The sequence below is a fragment of the Loxodonta africana genome, chromosome 18 (genome assembly GCF_030014295.1).
Source record: "Loxodonta africana isolate mLoxAfr1 chromosome 18, mLoxAfr1.hap2, whole genome shotgun sequence".
NCBI classification, from domain to species: Eukaryota; Metazoa; Chordata; class Mammalia; order Proboscidea; family Elephantidae; genus Loxodonta; species Loxodonta africana.
In genome coordinates this window covers 82,378,039-82,395,024 of record NC_087359.1, presented here as the reverse complement: position 1 = coordinate 82,395,024, position 16,986 = coordinate 82,378,039, and the positions used below count along the sequence as shown (strand labels likewise).

General features: G+C 40.9%; 1 protein-coding gene across 22 annotated transcripts in view; it reads left to right on the top strand.

Moving 5' to 3' along the window:
* SPECC1 (sperm antigen with calponin homology and coiled-coil domains 1) overlaps positions 1-16,986 on the top strand; it is a 476,325-nt gene that overhangs the window by 367,330 nt on the left and 92,009 nt on the right. For 21 of the 22 annotated variants that reach the window (XM_064271864.1, XM_023539622.2, XM_023539620.2 and 18 more), the window contains one exon: positions 12,198-12,354. In XM_064271864.1, coding sequence (XP_064127934.1) covers positions 12,198-12,354 — 157 coding nt within the window. Of the gene's footprint in view, positions 1-12,197; positions 12,355-16,986 lie in introns of those variants that run through there. The other variant, XR_010318469.1, reaches the window with a different exon arrangement.

The following is a 16,986-nucleotide window of genomic DNA, read 5'->3' as shown; positions in this document are numbered from 1 at the left end:
AGACCTATAAAACAAACAATAATACATGTGAAGAACGTTCCTCCTAGTTCAATCGAGTATAGGAGACGTAATGCCCAAAAACAAAGATGAGACGGCAGGAAGGGACAGGAAACCTGGACAGATGGATGCGGGGAACCCAGGGTGTGAAAGGAGAGGGGGAGAGTGCTGACACATTGTGGGGATTGCAACCAGTGTCACAAAACAATTTGTGTATATTTTTGAATGAGAAACTAAGTTGTGCTGTAATTTTTTACCTAAAACACACACACACACACACACAAAAATCTCAGGGGCAAGGCTGTTGCGCTTACCTTTTAACAATGGATTATCAAATATAATAATAAGTACAAACAGCAAAAGACAAACAGTAGCTCATAAAAATTAAACATTTTCTTCACCAAAAGACTTTACAAAAAAGTGAAAAGACAAGCTACTGACTGGGAGAATATCTTCAGAAACCCTATATCCAATAAGAATCTAATAACCAAAATATATGTAAAACTTTAACAACTACAAAAAGACAAACCATCATAAAATGGACAAAGGACTTGAGTCGACATTTCACCAAAGAGGACATTCATAATGGCCACCAAACACATGAAAAGATGTTCAACATCATTAGCCATCAGAGAGATGCAAATCAAAACCATAATGAGATACCATTTCACTCCTACTATGATGGCTAGGATTAAAAACAAATAAACAACAACAAAAAAGAAAAGAAAACAAATGTTGGTGAGAATATTAGACATGCCAGAGGGCAGAGCCAACATGATGCCATAGACAGATGCATCATGCCATCCGTCTGCAGCAAAGACCCAAAAAACTAAGTAAAACAAATACAGACATCAGTCCTGGAATCCTAAGCATCTAATGAAGGGGTAAAGAACTAGATCAAACGCCGAATGGAAGAAGGAACTGACAGAACACAGAACGAGGGGAGATACGGAGTGGAGGTCGCCTGCCAACTAACACTGCCCAGTGTTTCCATCTTGGAACATAGCCAGCAACAACCCCAGACAGGGAGTACAGGAAGGCATTTTTTCCCCTTTCTTCCTTTTCTTTCTCCCTCTCACCAAGCCCTGCATGCCACCTCTAACTTTCCCACCTGGCTATGCCATGCTGCCTCAGTCAGAGAGCCACTGACCACCAGTGCCCTGGGTTTGCCCTGCCCCCACAAACCAGCTCCCACTACACCATTTTTTAAGTTTTATGTATTTTTTCTTTTTCTCATTCTTCCTTTTTTTTCTTCCTCCCACCTAGCCCTGTAGGCCACTTCCACCCCATCCTGATGGGCCATGCTGAGCTACCTTAGCTAGAGAGACACCGGCTCACTACAATTCCATGTTCACCCTGCCCCCACCCACCAGCTGCCACTGCACCGCCATTTTGTGTGTGTGCATTTTTTTTTCTCTTCTCCCTCCCACGTAGCCCTTTACATCACCTCCCCTCCCTTCCAACTGGACCTCAGGCCCACCCTGTCCCAACTTGCCAGCCCCCATTGCACTGCCAGTTTTTTTTCTTTTCTCTTTCTTCCTTTTCTTTCTCTCTCCCACCTAGCCCTGTACACCACCTCCCTCCCAGCCATCAGACCCCACGGCCCCATTACAGCTAGAGAGCCACAAGCCCACCATTGTCCTGGATCTGCCCCACCCCCACACACTGACTCCTAACACATCACCATTTTTTTCCCTTTCTTTTCTTTTTGTTCTTTCCCACCTACCCCTGTAAACCACCTCCCTTCTCTTCCCACCAGCCCTCTGGTCCACCCCACCCCAACTTGCAGGCCCTTACTGCACAGCCACTTTTTAATTTTTTCTTTTTTCCTTTTCTTTCACCCTCCCACCTAGCCCTGTATGCCACCTATCCCCCTTCATGCTGGATTCCACCACGCTACCACAGCTAGAGAGCCACCAGTGCACTGGCCCACCTCTGCCGCAGGTCCACCATGGCCTCACCATTCTGCCAATTTATTTATCTATTTTTTCTTTCCTTTTTTTCTTCTGCCCACTTAGCCACGTACATTACCTCCACTCCTTTCTCACTGTCCTCCATGTCTGCCTTCCCCACACTGGCTGACTCCCACCACGCTGCCATTTTTTTCTTTTTCATCTTTGCCTTTTTCATTTGTTTCTTTTTTCTTTTCTCTTCCTTCCCTTTTCTTTCTCTCCCCTCTAACTAACCCCATACACCACCCCCCTTCCTGATGGCCCTTGCCATGCTACTGTTGTTAGAACGCCCCCAGCATTCAGACCCACTGCCACACTGGGCCCACATTACCCCTCCCTCCTGCCACTTGATCAGCTGCTGAACAGTGGGAAGCAAGCCCATATCACTCCCCACCCAGCAACACTGCCTGTCTGGTGAGGGGCTGTGAACACTCGCACAGTGCTGAACCAATATCAGGATGCAGACGGTACCTGCCCAGTCTGTACTCAGCCACCTTGCCAAACCAGTGTACAGCAATGCAAAGCATGCCTGGTCCACCCACCCTGACATATCAAAATAAGACAAAAAAGGAGGATAAAACAAAGGAACACACAATTAATAAATAAAGAGAATAATACCTTAATGTCTCAGAGACAGCAGACAGTGTCAAAACATATAAAAAGCAGGACAACATGCCTCCAGCAAGTGACCAGAATAATGAATCAGATGACGTTCTGGTAGAAAAAAGGCTGTGAAACTACCTGAGGTAGAATTCAAAAGACTAATACTTAGGGCCCTCCAAAAGATTAGGAAAGAAATCAAGAAAAACAGACAAAACCAATGAAAACATAGCCCAAATCAGGGAAAACACAAAGGAGTAGAAGAGTTGAGGAAAATAATACACAAACAAAACATCAAAAAAAAATTAGAAATCATACAAAAAGAGCACCTGGAAATGCAAAAGATAAACAACAATTTCAGAAATGGACAACTTAGTCATTAGGAGCAATTTTGAAACAGTGGAAGACAGAATCAGCAAGATTGAAGACAAACCCATGGATGCCACTTTGAGGGAAAATCAAAGAAAAGAATGAAGAAACCCTAAGAACCATGCAGAACACAGCCAAGAGCAAAAATTTGCACATGATCAGAGTACCAGAGCAGGCAGAGAAAAGAGAAATCACAGAGAAGATTGTTGAAGATTTGCTGGCAAAAAACTTTCCAAATATCATGAAAGATGAAAAGCTGGCCAACCAAGAGATACCATAATCACACTTGCCAAAACCAACTCGAGAAAAATGAAAAGTCACTTACAAGGGGGAAAAGATAAGACTGAACTCTGATTACTTAGCAGAAACTACGCAGGCAAGAAGGCAATGGGATGACACACATAAAAGCCTGAAAGAAAAAAACTGCCAACCAAGAATAATATATCCTGCACAACTCTCTCTCAAATAATGATGGCGAAATTTGGACATTTCCACATAAACAGAAGTTAAAGAAATTCATTTAAAAAAAAAAAAAACTTACAAGAATTATTAAAGGGAGCCCTTCAGTTAGAGAACCAACAGGATCAGACAACAGCCAAAGTATAGGACACAGAACAGCATCAGCCAGATACCAACCTAGGTAAAGAACCCTCAGTAAAACAAAGCTAAGAGATTTAAAACAGGGAAATAGAAATGTGAATATGTAAGTTATGACAACATCAAAACAATAAAAGGGAGAATAAACAGTGTAAGTATAGAACTTTCAAATGGAGAGAAAGTTAAAGCTATATCAAGTAATAAAAGACTGCTTCAAACATTTTTTTTTTTTCAAACTTAGGAAAATAAGGATAGATTTCAAGGTAACCACAAAAAAAAGTTAATAAACCTACTCGTCAGAATAAAGAAGAAAATCATAAAGATTCAGTAAACACAAAATCTGTAATAACAAAACAAAAGTCCACAAATGAAAGGAACAAAGCACAGGAAAGTAAGAACAAAGAAAACATCACAGCCACAAAACAAAAAAGGACAACAACATGACAGCAATAAACTCATACCTATTGGTAATCGCAGTGCATGCAAATGGCTTACATGCACCCATAAAGAGACAGAGAGTGGCAAATGGATTAAAAAAAAAATGACCCATAAATATGCTGTCTATAAGTGACACACCATAGACACAGAGACATAAATACATTAAAAATCAAAGAATGGAAAAAAATATATCAAGCAAACAGTAACCAAAAAAGGGCAGGAGTGGCAATATAATCTCAGATAAAATAGACTTTAAGTCAAAATCAACCATAAAAGACAAGGAAAGACATTATATAATGATTAAAGTGACAATCCACTAAGAAGACATAACTTTAATAAATATCTACGTACCCAACAACAGGGCTCCAAAATACATAAAACAAACTCGAACAGCATTGCAAAGAGAGACAATCAGTTCCACAATAGCAGTAGGAGTCTTCAACACACCATTTTCTGTAAAGGACAGAACATCTGGAAAAAAACTAAGATACAGAAGATCTAAAGGCCACAATCAACTTGTCCTCATAGACTCCACTTAACAGCAGCCAAGTATACATTCCTTTCCAACACACATGGAACGTTCTCCAGAATAAACCACATGTTAGGCCCCAAAGCAACCCTCAGTAAAATCCAAAATATCAAAATAATACAAAGCATTCTTTCTTATCACAACTCCGTAAAAGTAGAAATCAGTAACAGGAAAAGCAAGTAAAAAAATTCAAATACATTGCATAGCACCTTGCTTAAAAATAACTAGGTAGTAGAAGAAATGAAAAACCCACTTCCACTGAGTTGATTCCAACTCATAGCAACCCTGTAGGACAGAATAGAACTGCCTCATAGCATTTCCAAGGCTGTAAATCTTTACAGAAGCAGACTGCCACATCTTTCTCCCACTGAGTGCCTGGTGAGTTTGAACCACAGACCATTCAGTTAGTAGCCAAGCACTTAACCACTGCACCACTAGGGCTCCAAAGAAATAAAAAAGGGAATTAAAAAATTCCTGAAATCAAATGAGAATGAAAACACATCATACCAAACCCTTTGAGACACGGCAAAGAAAGTGCTCAGAGGTCAATTTATAGGAATAAGCACTCACATCAAAAAAAGATGAATGGGCCAAAATCACAATGTTATCCCTACAACTCGAACAAATAGAAAGAGAAGAGCAAAAGTAGCCCACAGGCACCAGAAGAAAGAAAAAAATAAAAACTAGAGTGGAAATAAATGAAATAGAAAACAGAAAAACAATAGAAGAATAAACAAGACCAAAAGTTGGTTCTTCAACATCATTCTCAACAGAGAGAGGCTGAAAGCATTCTCCCTACGAACAGGAACAAGACAAGGATGTCTTTTATCATCACTCCTATTTAACATTGTGCTGGAAGTCCTAGCTAGAGCAATAAGGCAAGAAAAAGAAATAAAATGTATGCAATTTAGAAAAGAAGAAGTAAAACTATTCCTATTGACAGATAATATGATACTATACACAGAGAACCCCAAAGGTTGCACAACTACTGGAACTAATAGAAAATTTCAGCTGAGTAGCAGAATACAAGATCAACATACAAAAATCAATTAGATTTCTATACACCAACAATGAGAACTTCGAAAAGGAAATCAGGAAAACAGTACCATTTACAATAGCCCCTAAAAAAGATAAACTACTAAGGAATAAATCTAACCAGCGATGTAAATGACCTATACAAAGAAACTACAAAACACTATTGCAGAAAACCAAAACAGACCTACATAAATGGAAATACATACAATGCTCATGGATAGGAAGACTCAACATTGTGAAAATGTCAATTCTACCCAAAGTGAGCTACAGATATAATGTAATCCTGATCCAAATACCAACAGCATTCTTTAACAAGATGGAAAAACGAATCACCAACTTTATATGGAAAGGAAAGAGGCCCTGGATAAGCAAAGCATTATTGAAGAAGAAGAAAAAAAGTAGGAGCCCACACACTACCTGATCTCGTAACTATTATACAGCCACAATAGTCAAAATAGCCCGGTACTGTTACAACAGACACGTAGACCAATGGAACAGAATCAAGAATGCAGACATAAATCCATCCACATACGATCAGCTGATCTTCAACAAAGGACCAAAGTCCATTAAATGGGGAAAAGACATATTTTTAACAAATGATGCTGGCAAAACTCAATGTCCATATGTAAAAAAATGAAACAGGACCCACGCCCCACACTATACACAAAAACTAATTCAAAATGAATCCAAGACCTAAGTATAAAACCTAAAACAATAAAAATCATGGAAGAAAAAATAGGGATAACACTAACCAAAAAACAAACCAAACCCAGTGCCCTCAAGTCAATTCCAACTCATAGCGACCCTGTAGAACAGAATAGAACTGCCCCATAAAGTTTCCAAGGAGGACCTGGAGGATTCGAACTGCCGACCCTTTGGTTAGCAGCCGTAGCACTTTACCACTACGCCACCAGGGTTTCCAGGGATAACACTAGGGGCCCTAATAAAAAAAAATACATGGTGTAAATTCAATACAAACCATAACTAACAAAGCACAAACACCAGAAGATAAACTAGATAACTAGGAGCTCCTAAAAATTAAACACTTATGTGCATCAGAAGACGTCACCATAAGAGTAAAAAGAGAACCTTGTTGTTGTTGTTGTTAGTTGCCATCGAGTCAGTTCCGACTCATAGCGACCCTGTGCGCAGCAGAACAAAACACTACCCAGTCCTGAGCCATCCTTACAGTCGTCGTTATGCTTGAGCTCATTGTTGCAGCCACTGTGTCAATCCACCTTGTTGAGGGTCTTCCTCTTTTCCGCTGACCTTGTACTCTGCCAAGCATGATGTCCTTCTCCAGGGGCTGATCACTCCTGACAACATGTCCAAAGTATGTATGATGCAGCTTTGCCATCCTTGCCTCTAAGGAGCATTCTGGCTGTACTTCTTCCAAGACAGATCTGTTTGGTTTTTTGGCAGTCCATGGGATATTCAATATTGTTCGCCAACACCACAATTCAAAGGCGTCAATTCTTCTTCGGTCTTCCTTATTCATTGTCCAGCTTTCACATGCATATGATGCAATTGAAAATACCATGGCTTGGGTCAGGCACACCTTAGCCTTCAAGGTGACATCTTTGCTCTTCAACACTTTGAAGAGGTCCTTTGCAGCAGATTTACCCAATACAATGCGTCTTTTGATTTCTTGACTGCTGCTTCCATGGCTGTTGATTGTGGATCCAAGTAAAATGAAATCCTTGACAACTTCAATCTTTTCTCCCATTTATCATGATGTTGCTCATTGGTCCAGTTGTGAGGATTTTTGTTTCCTTTATGTTGAGGTGCAATCCATACTGAAGAGAACCTACAGGCTGGGAAAAAAATTTTGGTTACAACATATCTGACAAGGGCCTAATCCGTAAAATCTATATAGAACACTTCAACACCTCAATAACAAAAAGACAAATAATCCAGTTAAAGAATGGGCAAAGGATATGAACAGACGCTTCACCAAAGAAGACATTCAGGCAGCTAAGAGACACGTGAGGAAATGTTCATGATCATTAGCCCTTAGAGAAATGCAAATTTAAGCTGCAATGAGATACCATCTCACCCCAACATTACCAGCACAAATCAAAAAAAAAGAAAGGCAAATGTTGGGGAGATTGCAGAGAGATTGGAACTCCTCTGCAGTGCTGGTGGAAATGTAAAATGGTACAACCACTATAGAAAATGACATGGTGCCTCCTTTAGAAACTAAAAAGAGAAATACCTTACTATCCAACAATCCTACTCCTAGGAATACATCCTGAAAAATAAGAGCCATCATACAAATAGACACATGCACAGCCATGTTTCTTGCAGCATTACTCACAATAGCATAAAGATGGAAACAACCGAAGTGCCCATCAATAGATGAATGAAGAAACCGTGGCACACACACACAATGAAATACTATGCAACAATAAAGAACAATGAGGAGTCAGCAAAACATCTCACAACATGGATGAATCTGGAGGACATCAAGCTGAGTGAAATAAGTCAACCACAAAAGGACAAATACTGTATGAAATCACTATTATAAAAATTCAAGAAAATGTTTACACACAGAAGAAAACAATCTCTGATGGTTACGGGGAGAAGAGGGATAGAGAGGGAAAATCACTAACTGGATAATAGATAAACGTTAACTTTGGTAAAAGGAAAGACAACACACAGTATATGGGAAGTCAGCACAGCTTGACCAAGGCAGAGTTATAGAAGCTTCCTGACATGTCCAAACACTTTGAGAATCAGAATTACTGGAGCTGAGGGCTGGGGACCATAGTCTCAGGGAACATCTAGATCAACTGACATAACATAGTCCATAAAGGAAAGGCTTTACATCCTACTTTGGTGAGTAGCATCTGGGGTCTTAAAAGCTTACAAGTAGTCATCTAAAATACATCTATTGGTCCCATCACGTTAGGTGCAAAGGAGAATGAAGAAAATCAAAGACACAAGGAAAATAGCATTCCAAAGGACTAATGAACTGCATGGAAACCCTGGTGACGTAGTGGTTAAGTGCTACAGCTGCTAACCAAGAGGTGAGCAGTTCAAATCCGCCAGGTGCTCCTTGGAAACTCTATGGGGCAGTTCTACTCTTTCCTATAGGGTCACTATGAGTCAGAATCGACTCGACAGCAGTGGGTTTGGTTTTTTTTGGAATGAAGTACAAGAACCACAGGCTTCACCAGCCTGAGAACAGAAGGACTAGATGGTGCCTGCTACCGCCACCAACCACTCTGACAGGGATCATAATAGACAGTTCTGAACAGATTGGGAGAAAAATGTAGAACAAAATTCAAAATCACAAAAATAGAACAGACTTACCGTCCTGACAAAAACTAGAGGAACCCCCGAGACTATGGCCCCTTGATACCCTGCTAACTCAGAACTGAAGCCACTCCTGAAGTCAACCTTTCAACCAAAGATTAGAGAGGCCTGTAAAACAAATGACAACACATGTGAGGAACATGTTTATTAGTTTAATCAAGTATACGAGACCTAATGGGCAACACCTGCCTAAAAGCAATGACAAGAAGGCAGGATGGGACAGGGAACCTGGACAAATGGATACAGGGAACCCAGGTGTAAAGAGAAAAGGGGAGAGAGCTGACACATTGCAGGAATTGGAACCAATGCCACAGAACAATTTGTGTATAAATTTTTGAAAGAGAAACTAATTTGTGCTCTAAACTTTCACCTCAATACAAAAGAAAAAAAAAACTATAAATTCCACACCATTAAATTAAAAGGAAAAAAAAAAAAATAGGACTGCCATATGTCCCAGCAGTTCCACTCCTAGGTGTATACCCAATAGACTTGAAGGCAAACTCAGACAGAGACTTGTACACCAATGTTCATTGCAGCACTATTCACAATAGCCATAAGGTGGAAACAACCCAAATGCCCGTCAACAGGTATACATACATACATACAATGGATTGCTACTCAGCCAATTAGAGAGATGAAGTCTTGATACATGTTACAATATCGATGGAGCTTGAAGACATGATGCTGAGTGAAATAAGTCAATCACAAAAGGGCAGATATTTTATGACCTCCCTTATATAAAACAGGCAAGAGGAGGCAAATGTGTAGAGACCAAAGTTTATTAGTGGTTACCAGGGGTGGGAGGGCAAAACGGGGGGCTTGTTGCTTATGGAGTATTGAGTTTCAGTTTACAGTGGCAGAAAAGAATGCATTGATTAAGGGTAGGGTTGCATAGCCAATGCATTGCTGTCAATACATTGTACATCCAAATACCTCATGGAATTTGGTTCCTTGCTTTGGAGGTTTAGGGTCATGGTTTCATGGGACATCCCAGTTAATTGGCATAACATATTCAGTGCTTCTGTTCTACCTCTTAGTTCATTGCTTATTGCTGGGGTCTTAAAAGCTTACAAGTGGCCATCCAGGGCACAGCAATTGGTCTCTATTCACCTGGATCAATAGAGGAAACAGGAGAGTCAGGAAAGGAGGAGGAAATAGAATGTGTGGCTTATTACCCATGAACAACCTCCTCTTTGCCATGAGACCGGAAGAACTGGATGGTGCCTGACTCCTATTACAGAACATTTTAATAAAGATTCTATGTAAGAATCCTAATGAAAAGGGGAAAATACAGAACAGAATTTCAAACGCTCATGGACTTCAGACTTTCTGGAACCATAGAGGCTGAGTAAACCCCTGAAACTCTGGCCATGTGATAATCTTTAAACCTTAAAGCAAATAAGTTTCCTGAAGTCTTCTTAAAACTAAACATTAAAAAAAAAACAATAGTTTGGAGTAATTAATAAAGAATGTCTGCCTTGAGCATTGTACTCTTTTAAGATCTATCTATATGGGATCAAACTGACAACAGCAACTGGAAAGATCAAATAGGAAACTTAAGGTCCAGTGAGTGAGTTTATATTAATAGGGGACGGACAACTCGGAAAAAGCAGGGTGAGAATGGTTGCACAACTTGAAGAATGTAATCAATGTCACTGAATTGTTTATGTAGAAATTGTTGAATCGGTATATGTTCTGCTGTGTATATTCTCAACAACAGCAACAAAAATAGAATAAGTTACTTTTAAAAAGGTAATTTCTGTAAAATGTTTAATCATTTACATTCAGTAATGCTTTTTATTCAATAAGATGAAAGTACTTTTCCATTTTCCTCAAATATAAAATATTTTTTAAAAAAGGTTTAATGGCAAACATTTTTGTTATGTGTATTTCACCACAATACATTTTTTTATCTCAATTATTTTTTATATTGATTCCCTATTGAAATAATATCTAGTTATATTGAGTGAAATATGTTACTAAAACAAAAGAAAAAAAATAGATATCATTTTTGGTTCCCAGACAAGAATGATCACAGCTACGAATGATCAGCTACCTCCTGCAACACGATAAGTACATTAGACGTCTTCCCGCTAGCTGTCTCTCAGATGCCCATTGATAAAAACAATGTACTTTACCTGGGCACAGGGCCAGCTTCACAATCGTAATACCTTCGCAGTTGTACAAGCCCCTGTGCTTAGAAGGCCCCACACTTGATTTAATGCTCTGATAGTGGGAGGAAGTAGCATTTCTGTGGGAAGTGGGGCGGGGGGGGCAAGCAATCGCACAATGTTCAGGGAATTATGGCTGGTCCAGACTAGACCAGACTGTGGGCTTTATGAGGCCAGGGACCTGGCATATTATGATTGGGATATCACAGTTGGAAATTCTTGAAATTCTTAATAATTTTTGAACAAGGGTTTCATTGGGCACTGTTGTTATCGCTGGCTGCCTCCAAATTGACCTGTAACTCATGATGACCCCATGCACAACGGAATGAAATGCTGCCCGGTCCTGTACCACCCCTATAATCAGTTGTGCATCAAACCATAGGATTTTCATTGGCTGATTTTTCAGAAGGTAGATCCACAGCCTTTCCTCTTAGGGTGTCTTTGTCTGGAAGGTCTGCTGAAACCTGTTCAGCATCTTAGCAACATGTAAGCCTCCACTGACAGGTAAGTGATGACCACATGATGTACGATGGCCGGGAATCAAACCCAAGGTCTCCAGAGTGGAAGGTGAGAATTTTACCACTGAATCACCACTGCCTCCTCATTGGACACTGACCAAAACCCATTGCCTGTAGGATAGGGTGGAACTGCCCATAGGGTTTCCAAGGCTGCAAATCTTCATATGCAGACTGCCACATCTTTCACCTGTGGAACGGCTAGTGGATTTGAACCATCGACCTTTCATTTAGCAGCCAAGTGCTTAATCACTGCTCCCCCAGAGTGCCTTTCATTGTACACTAAAACCAAAAAATCAAGCCCATTGCCATTGAATCAACTCCGACTCATAGGGACCTTATAGGACAGAGTAGAACTGCCCCTAGGATTTCCAAGGAGGGCCTGGTGGACTCAGACTGCCGATGTTTTGGTTAGCAGCTGTAGCCCTTAACCACTATGCCATCAGGGTTTCTTCATTGTACACTAGGCCCTATCAATTATGGAGTCAGTCCTGCCTGGAGAATCCTGTCTGGAAAAGTCTATGCCCCTATTTGCATTTTTTTTTATCCATAAACTGTAGAACAGCATTTTTGAAGTCTAATATATTATTAGCTTATACTTGAGAATAAAATGTGATGACCAGTAAAATTTTTCTTCTCCAGGAATGGGTGCTTGATTATGTTGTTGTTCACACAGATCTTCTAAAAGGAAGGACTGAGAACCTGAAACCAGACTCTTACCTCCGGAAGAGCCCCTCACTTGAATCGCTGAGCAGACCCTCTTCGCTGGTCTTCGGGAATGCAAGACTGCTGAGCTCTTCCTCCAAGGGGCTGAAATCACAAAGCAGACTCAGGTATCACTTTTTAAACAGTGGGAAATCAGAAAAACATTGGGCTGACAATTTTTGGTTCTTCCCTCTGTTTTATCCCCTACGTTCAATCTATTCCTGCAAATAATGCCTGAATGAATATGATTACAATACAGTTCCTGTCTTCAATGAATCTAATAAGAAGACACTAGACAGTAGAATTATGCAAAGTGGAGTAAAAGAGGAGTAAAGGGCCGTAAACAAGAAGTATAGGCAAAGTACTTGGAGGGTCCTTTGTTGGATCAAGAAGGCTAATGGGGGGAAGTAGCATTTCTGCGGGGGTTGAGGGGGAACGTTCAGGGAATTGTGGATTTCCTGAGGACAGGGGCCTGGCATATATACATTATGACTGGGATATCACAGCTGGAAAGGCAGGTTGGAACCATATTTTGAATGGTCTTCAATGCCAAGGTAAGAGGCTTATACTTATCTTGGTAAAGCAGTGGGGAACCACTAAGTTTGTGAGATTTTTGTTTTTGTTTTTCAGTGGTGATCTATCAAGATTGGATCTGTGCTTTTAAGGAGGATTAGTCAGAAAATTGTGGCATATGAGAAGGATTTAGAGAGGCATTTTAAAGTCAGTGTTGAAAGAAGACCTTGGCAGTAATGAGAAGGATGGAGATGGAGAGGGCAGAGACTCTGGCAGGGCTGGTCACCAGGAGCCTGTCGGATCTCACCTCTGCCACCTCATCCCTTTTCAGTGCTCCTCATCACCCAGACCCCTGCAAACCTCTTCCAAATGCTTCCTCTCTCTCTGTTTCTCTGTGCTGGGCTAGTCTTCTAAAATGCTGAGTTTACCCGCTCAGAACCCTCACATGACTGTCTGTTATTCACACTTAGATCCAGATTCCTTTTCCTGTGAAATGTGGGATCACCTTGCAGAAGGCAATTTGGTCACTGTTCTTAGTTCTTTCAAGCTGAACCAACACCTGAGGCTAATGAGTGGAAGCTAGGGGCCACTTGGGGGCCCAATGCTGACTAAGCCTCAGGAGGCACAGTACAATCTATCATGGCCACATGGTGAGGCCAATAAGAGCCCTGAACCCTGAGGCTCAGATGGAGCTTTACTGTCTAGTGTCTTCCTATTAGATTCATTGAAGACAGGCTCTGGAGGAAGGTCCTTGTCATCAGTCTTCCCCTGGACTAGGAGCTTCTCTGTGCAGGAACCCTGGGTTCAAAGGATGCACCCTACTCCTAGCACTGCTTTCTAGGTGGTATGATGTCACCATGTCTCTCTACTCGCCTCTCTCTATTATATCTCAAAAGAGATTGACTTAAAACACTGTCTAATCTTGTAGATCTCATCAATATAACTGCCACTAATCAATCTCATTACATCATAGTGATAGGATTTACAACACGTAAGGAAATCACATCAGATGACAAAATGGTAGACAATTGTACAATACTGGGAATCATGACCTAGCCAAGCTGACAGATGTTTTGGGGGGACACAATTCAATCCATGACATTTCACGCTTTTGCCCCCAAATTGTGTCCTAACCACATGTAAAAACATATTCACCCCATTGTCTCACAGCAAAAGTCTTAAATCAGCTTCAAGTCCAAAATCCAAAATTCCTCTTCATCTGTGAAATCTAGAATACAAGTTATCTGCTTCCGAAGGTACAATGGGAGAACAGGCACAAGCTAGACATTTCCATTACAAATGGGATAAACTGAAGGGAAAGAATGCGTAACAGTCACCAAGCAAGTCAGCAGAACACATTACATTAGCCCTCAAAGGTTTGAAAATAATCTTTCGTTCTCTGAGACCATTCACACAGTAAGTAACCCTGCCCTTCAGACACTAGGTATTGGCCACACTGTCCAGATTCTGAGTGAAGGCACCTCGACCCTGGGCTTCAGCTTTGCCTTCCAGGCCCACTAGGGTAGCAACTCAGCTCCCTCAGCTTTAGGTGCACCATTCTTCTAGTCCATCTCAGTGGTGACACCAACCTTAGAAACACCAGAGGCCATGGCTCCACTCTTTGACACCTCAGAGGTCATGGCCATACCTTTTGAGACTGAGGCAGCTCTGCTTCCTATTTCCTTGACCTCTTGGCACCTTGGGCCTCACACCCACATCTGCGCTACTGGGGCAAGTGTTCCAAAGCTCTCTAGCTCCACCAGTAAGTGCCTGGAGGCACCCCACTCCGCCAGTACACTTCAGCCAGAAGGCACTCAGTTTTCTTGCTCCATGGGTTGGCAAGCCTAGCTCCACCAATAAGTGCACCGCACTCCACCAAGAACCCTCCTCCACACAGGCACTCAGCTCTCTCACCCCACAGGTTGGCTCCAGCGCTATCTCATGCTGGTCTCCTTGTTCTGCTGCTGCCGGTCTTTTGCTGCTCTCACTTCTCTGCTGCTGCCAGTCCTCTGCTGCTGTCGGTCCTCTATCTATTCACAGTTTCAAAACTGCTTCCACATTTTAGGCATCTGTTAGAGCAGGACCCCACTCTCAGTACCACATTCTGTCTTAGTCATCTAGTGCTTCTATAACAGCCAGCCACCACAGGTGGATGGCTTTAACAAAGAGAAATTTATTTTCCCACAGTCTAGTAGATTAGAAAGCCAAACTCAGGTGTCAGCTCCAGAGGAAGGCTCTCTCTCTGTTGGCTCTGGAGGAAGGACCTTGTCATCAGTCTTCCCCTGGTCTAGGAGCTTCTCTGTGTAGGATCCTGGGTTCAAAGGACACACTCTGCTCCTGGCACTGCTTTCTAGGTGGTATGAAGGCGCCATATCTCTCTACTCGCTTCTCCCTTTTATATCTCAAAAGAGATTGGCTTAAGACACTATCTAATCTTGTAGATCTTGTCAATATAACTGCCACTAATCCATCTCATTACATCATAGTAATAGGATTTACAACACTCAGGAAATCACATCAGATGACAAAATGGTAGACAATTATACAATACTGGGAATCATGACCTAGCCAAGTTGACAAATGTTTTGGGGGGATGCAATTCAATCCGTGACAGTGACCATGCATGAAATAGGGACATGGAAGGATTACACTGGGACCCCTCCCAGACCTCACCCTATGCATCTCTTCGTTTGTATCCTTTTTTTTTTTTTATATATATATTAAAGGTATTATCACAGGCATGGTGTTTCCTGTGAGCTCTGTGAGTTGCTCTAACAAATTATAGGACCCACAAGAATAGAGGGGGCTGGCTGGTCTGAAGTGAAGGAGTCATGGAGTCCTGATCTTGCAGCTGGTACCCACTGATCTAGCCTGGGTGGCTAGGGCTAGAAAGAAAGATTCTGTGGACCTTTGGGATCTGAAATAAACAGAGAAGGGAAGCTGAGATTTCCACAGGATGCAGTTGGTGGGTGAAGTGGAATTTGTCATCCACTACATAGTTTGGCGTCAGAAATGGGTCTTCCTGGACTGATTTGCACACCGGGCCTTCTGGATACTCATCAAGTTAACCCCACCCCAACTCACCTGCCAGAATGCCCAGCCAGCCCTTCACTCCATCTAAGCTTGTTTTACCCAGCCTTCTCAATATAATATGAGCATTTCTAACTACCTTCCATGTAGTTTCAGCTAGCCCCTGGTAGCACTGATAACCCCCTGCTCTGACTTTGGTGTCTTTCACTCATTTTGGTGTTTAATTCTTGTGCATGTCTTTGTTTATGTTTAGGCTCTAATTTAGTGGAAGGAAATTCTGCTTCTTACATCTGGGTATCTTTCTCAGTCACTTGCATTGCGTTACACACATAGCATTTCACTCAGTAAATAGAGATGGGTAAGTGGATGAATATACAAAATTGGCAACTTTAGGAGTAATGACTTCTTAATAAACTTTATAACTACCATTATGAGTTTTATAAAAGTCTGAATAAGTTCATCTTTTTTTATATCTTTGGGTGTAGCCTATATTTGAATCCAAATAGATCAAGTCAGATCTTTCAGTGGTTAACTTAAAGCCCCCAGATACTACATATCCGTCCTACTTTATACGAGAGATTTAAGTAATCAAAACAAGTTTTAGGGATCAGAATTGGTGATATTCTGAAATGACTCTTTTCTATATACTAGAAATGCATACAAAAAGACTATATGTATATCAATATACTATATTTTACACTTTTCGTGCTAAAAAAAAGTTATTAATTTCTTTTGATATTGTGGTCATGTCATTGAGATAAACCGATGACAGAATAGAAATTACTTAGTTTGAAAGGCCTTATCCTAATTATTATTATTATTTTGGTGTGCCTATCTAGTTACCTTTATTTTTCAAAGAAGAATGTTTATTGAAGAATGTCATCCTTTATTCAGAAACTCTTTTCTAAGCCTTCATTTCAGTCCTCCCTAATTCGTCAGGCATAGAAATTCTACTCTAAAGGATAAAGTAAGACCAGGTATAGTAAACACAGCCAAAAAAAAAAAAGCCACCTTTAAAATTTTTTTTTTTTCTTTACTTTGTAGTTAATAGCGACCCTGACCATATGGACTTGTGTTAACAAATCTGCCAGATGCAAGGAAAAACAGTCATCAAATTATACAACAAAAATTTAAATTCAAGTGTGAAATGGTAGTCTTAAAATCTCTCTACCTTAATTCATACTGCTGAGGTCTAGAATTATCCTGTTACTCTTTTA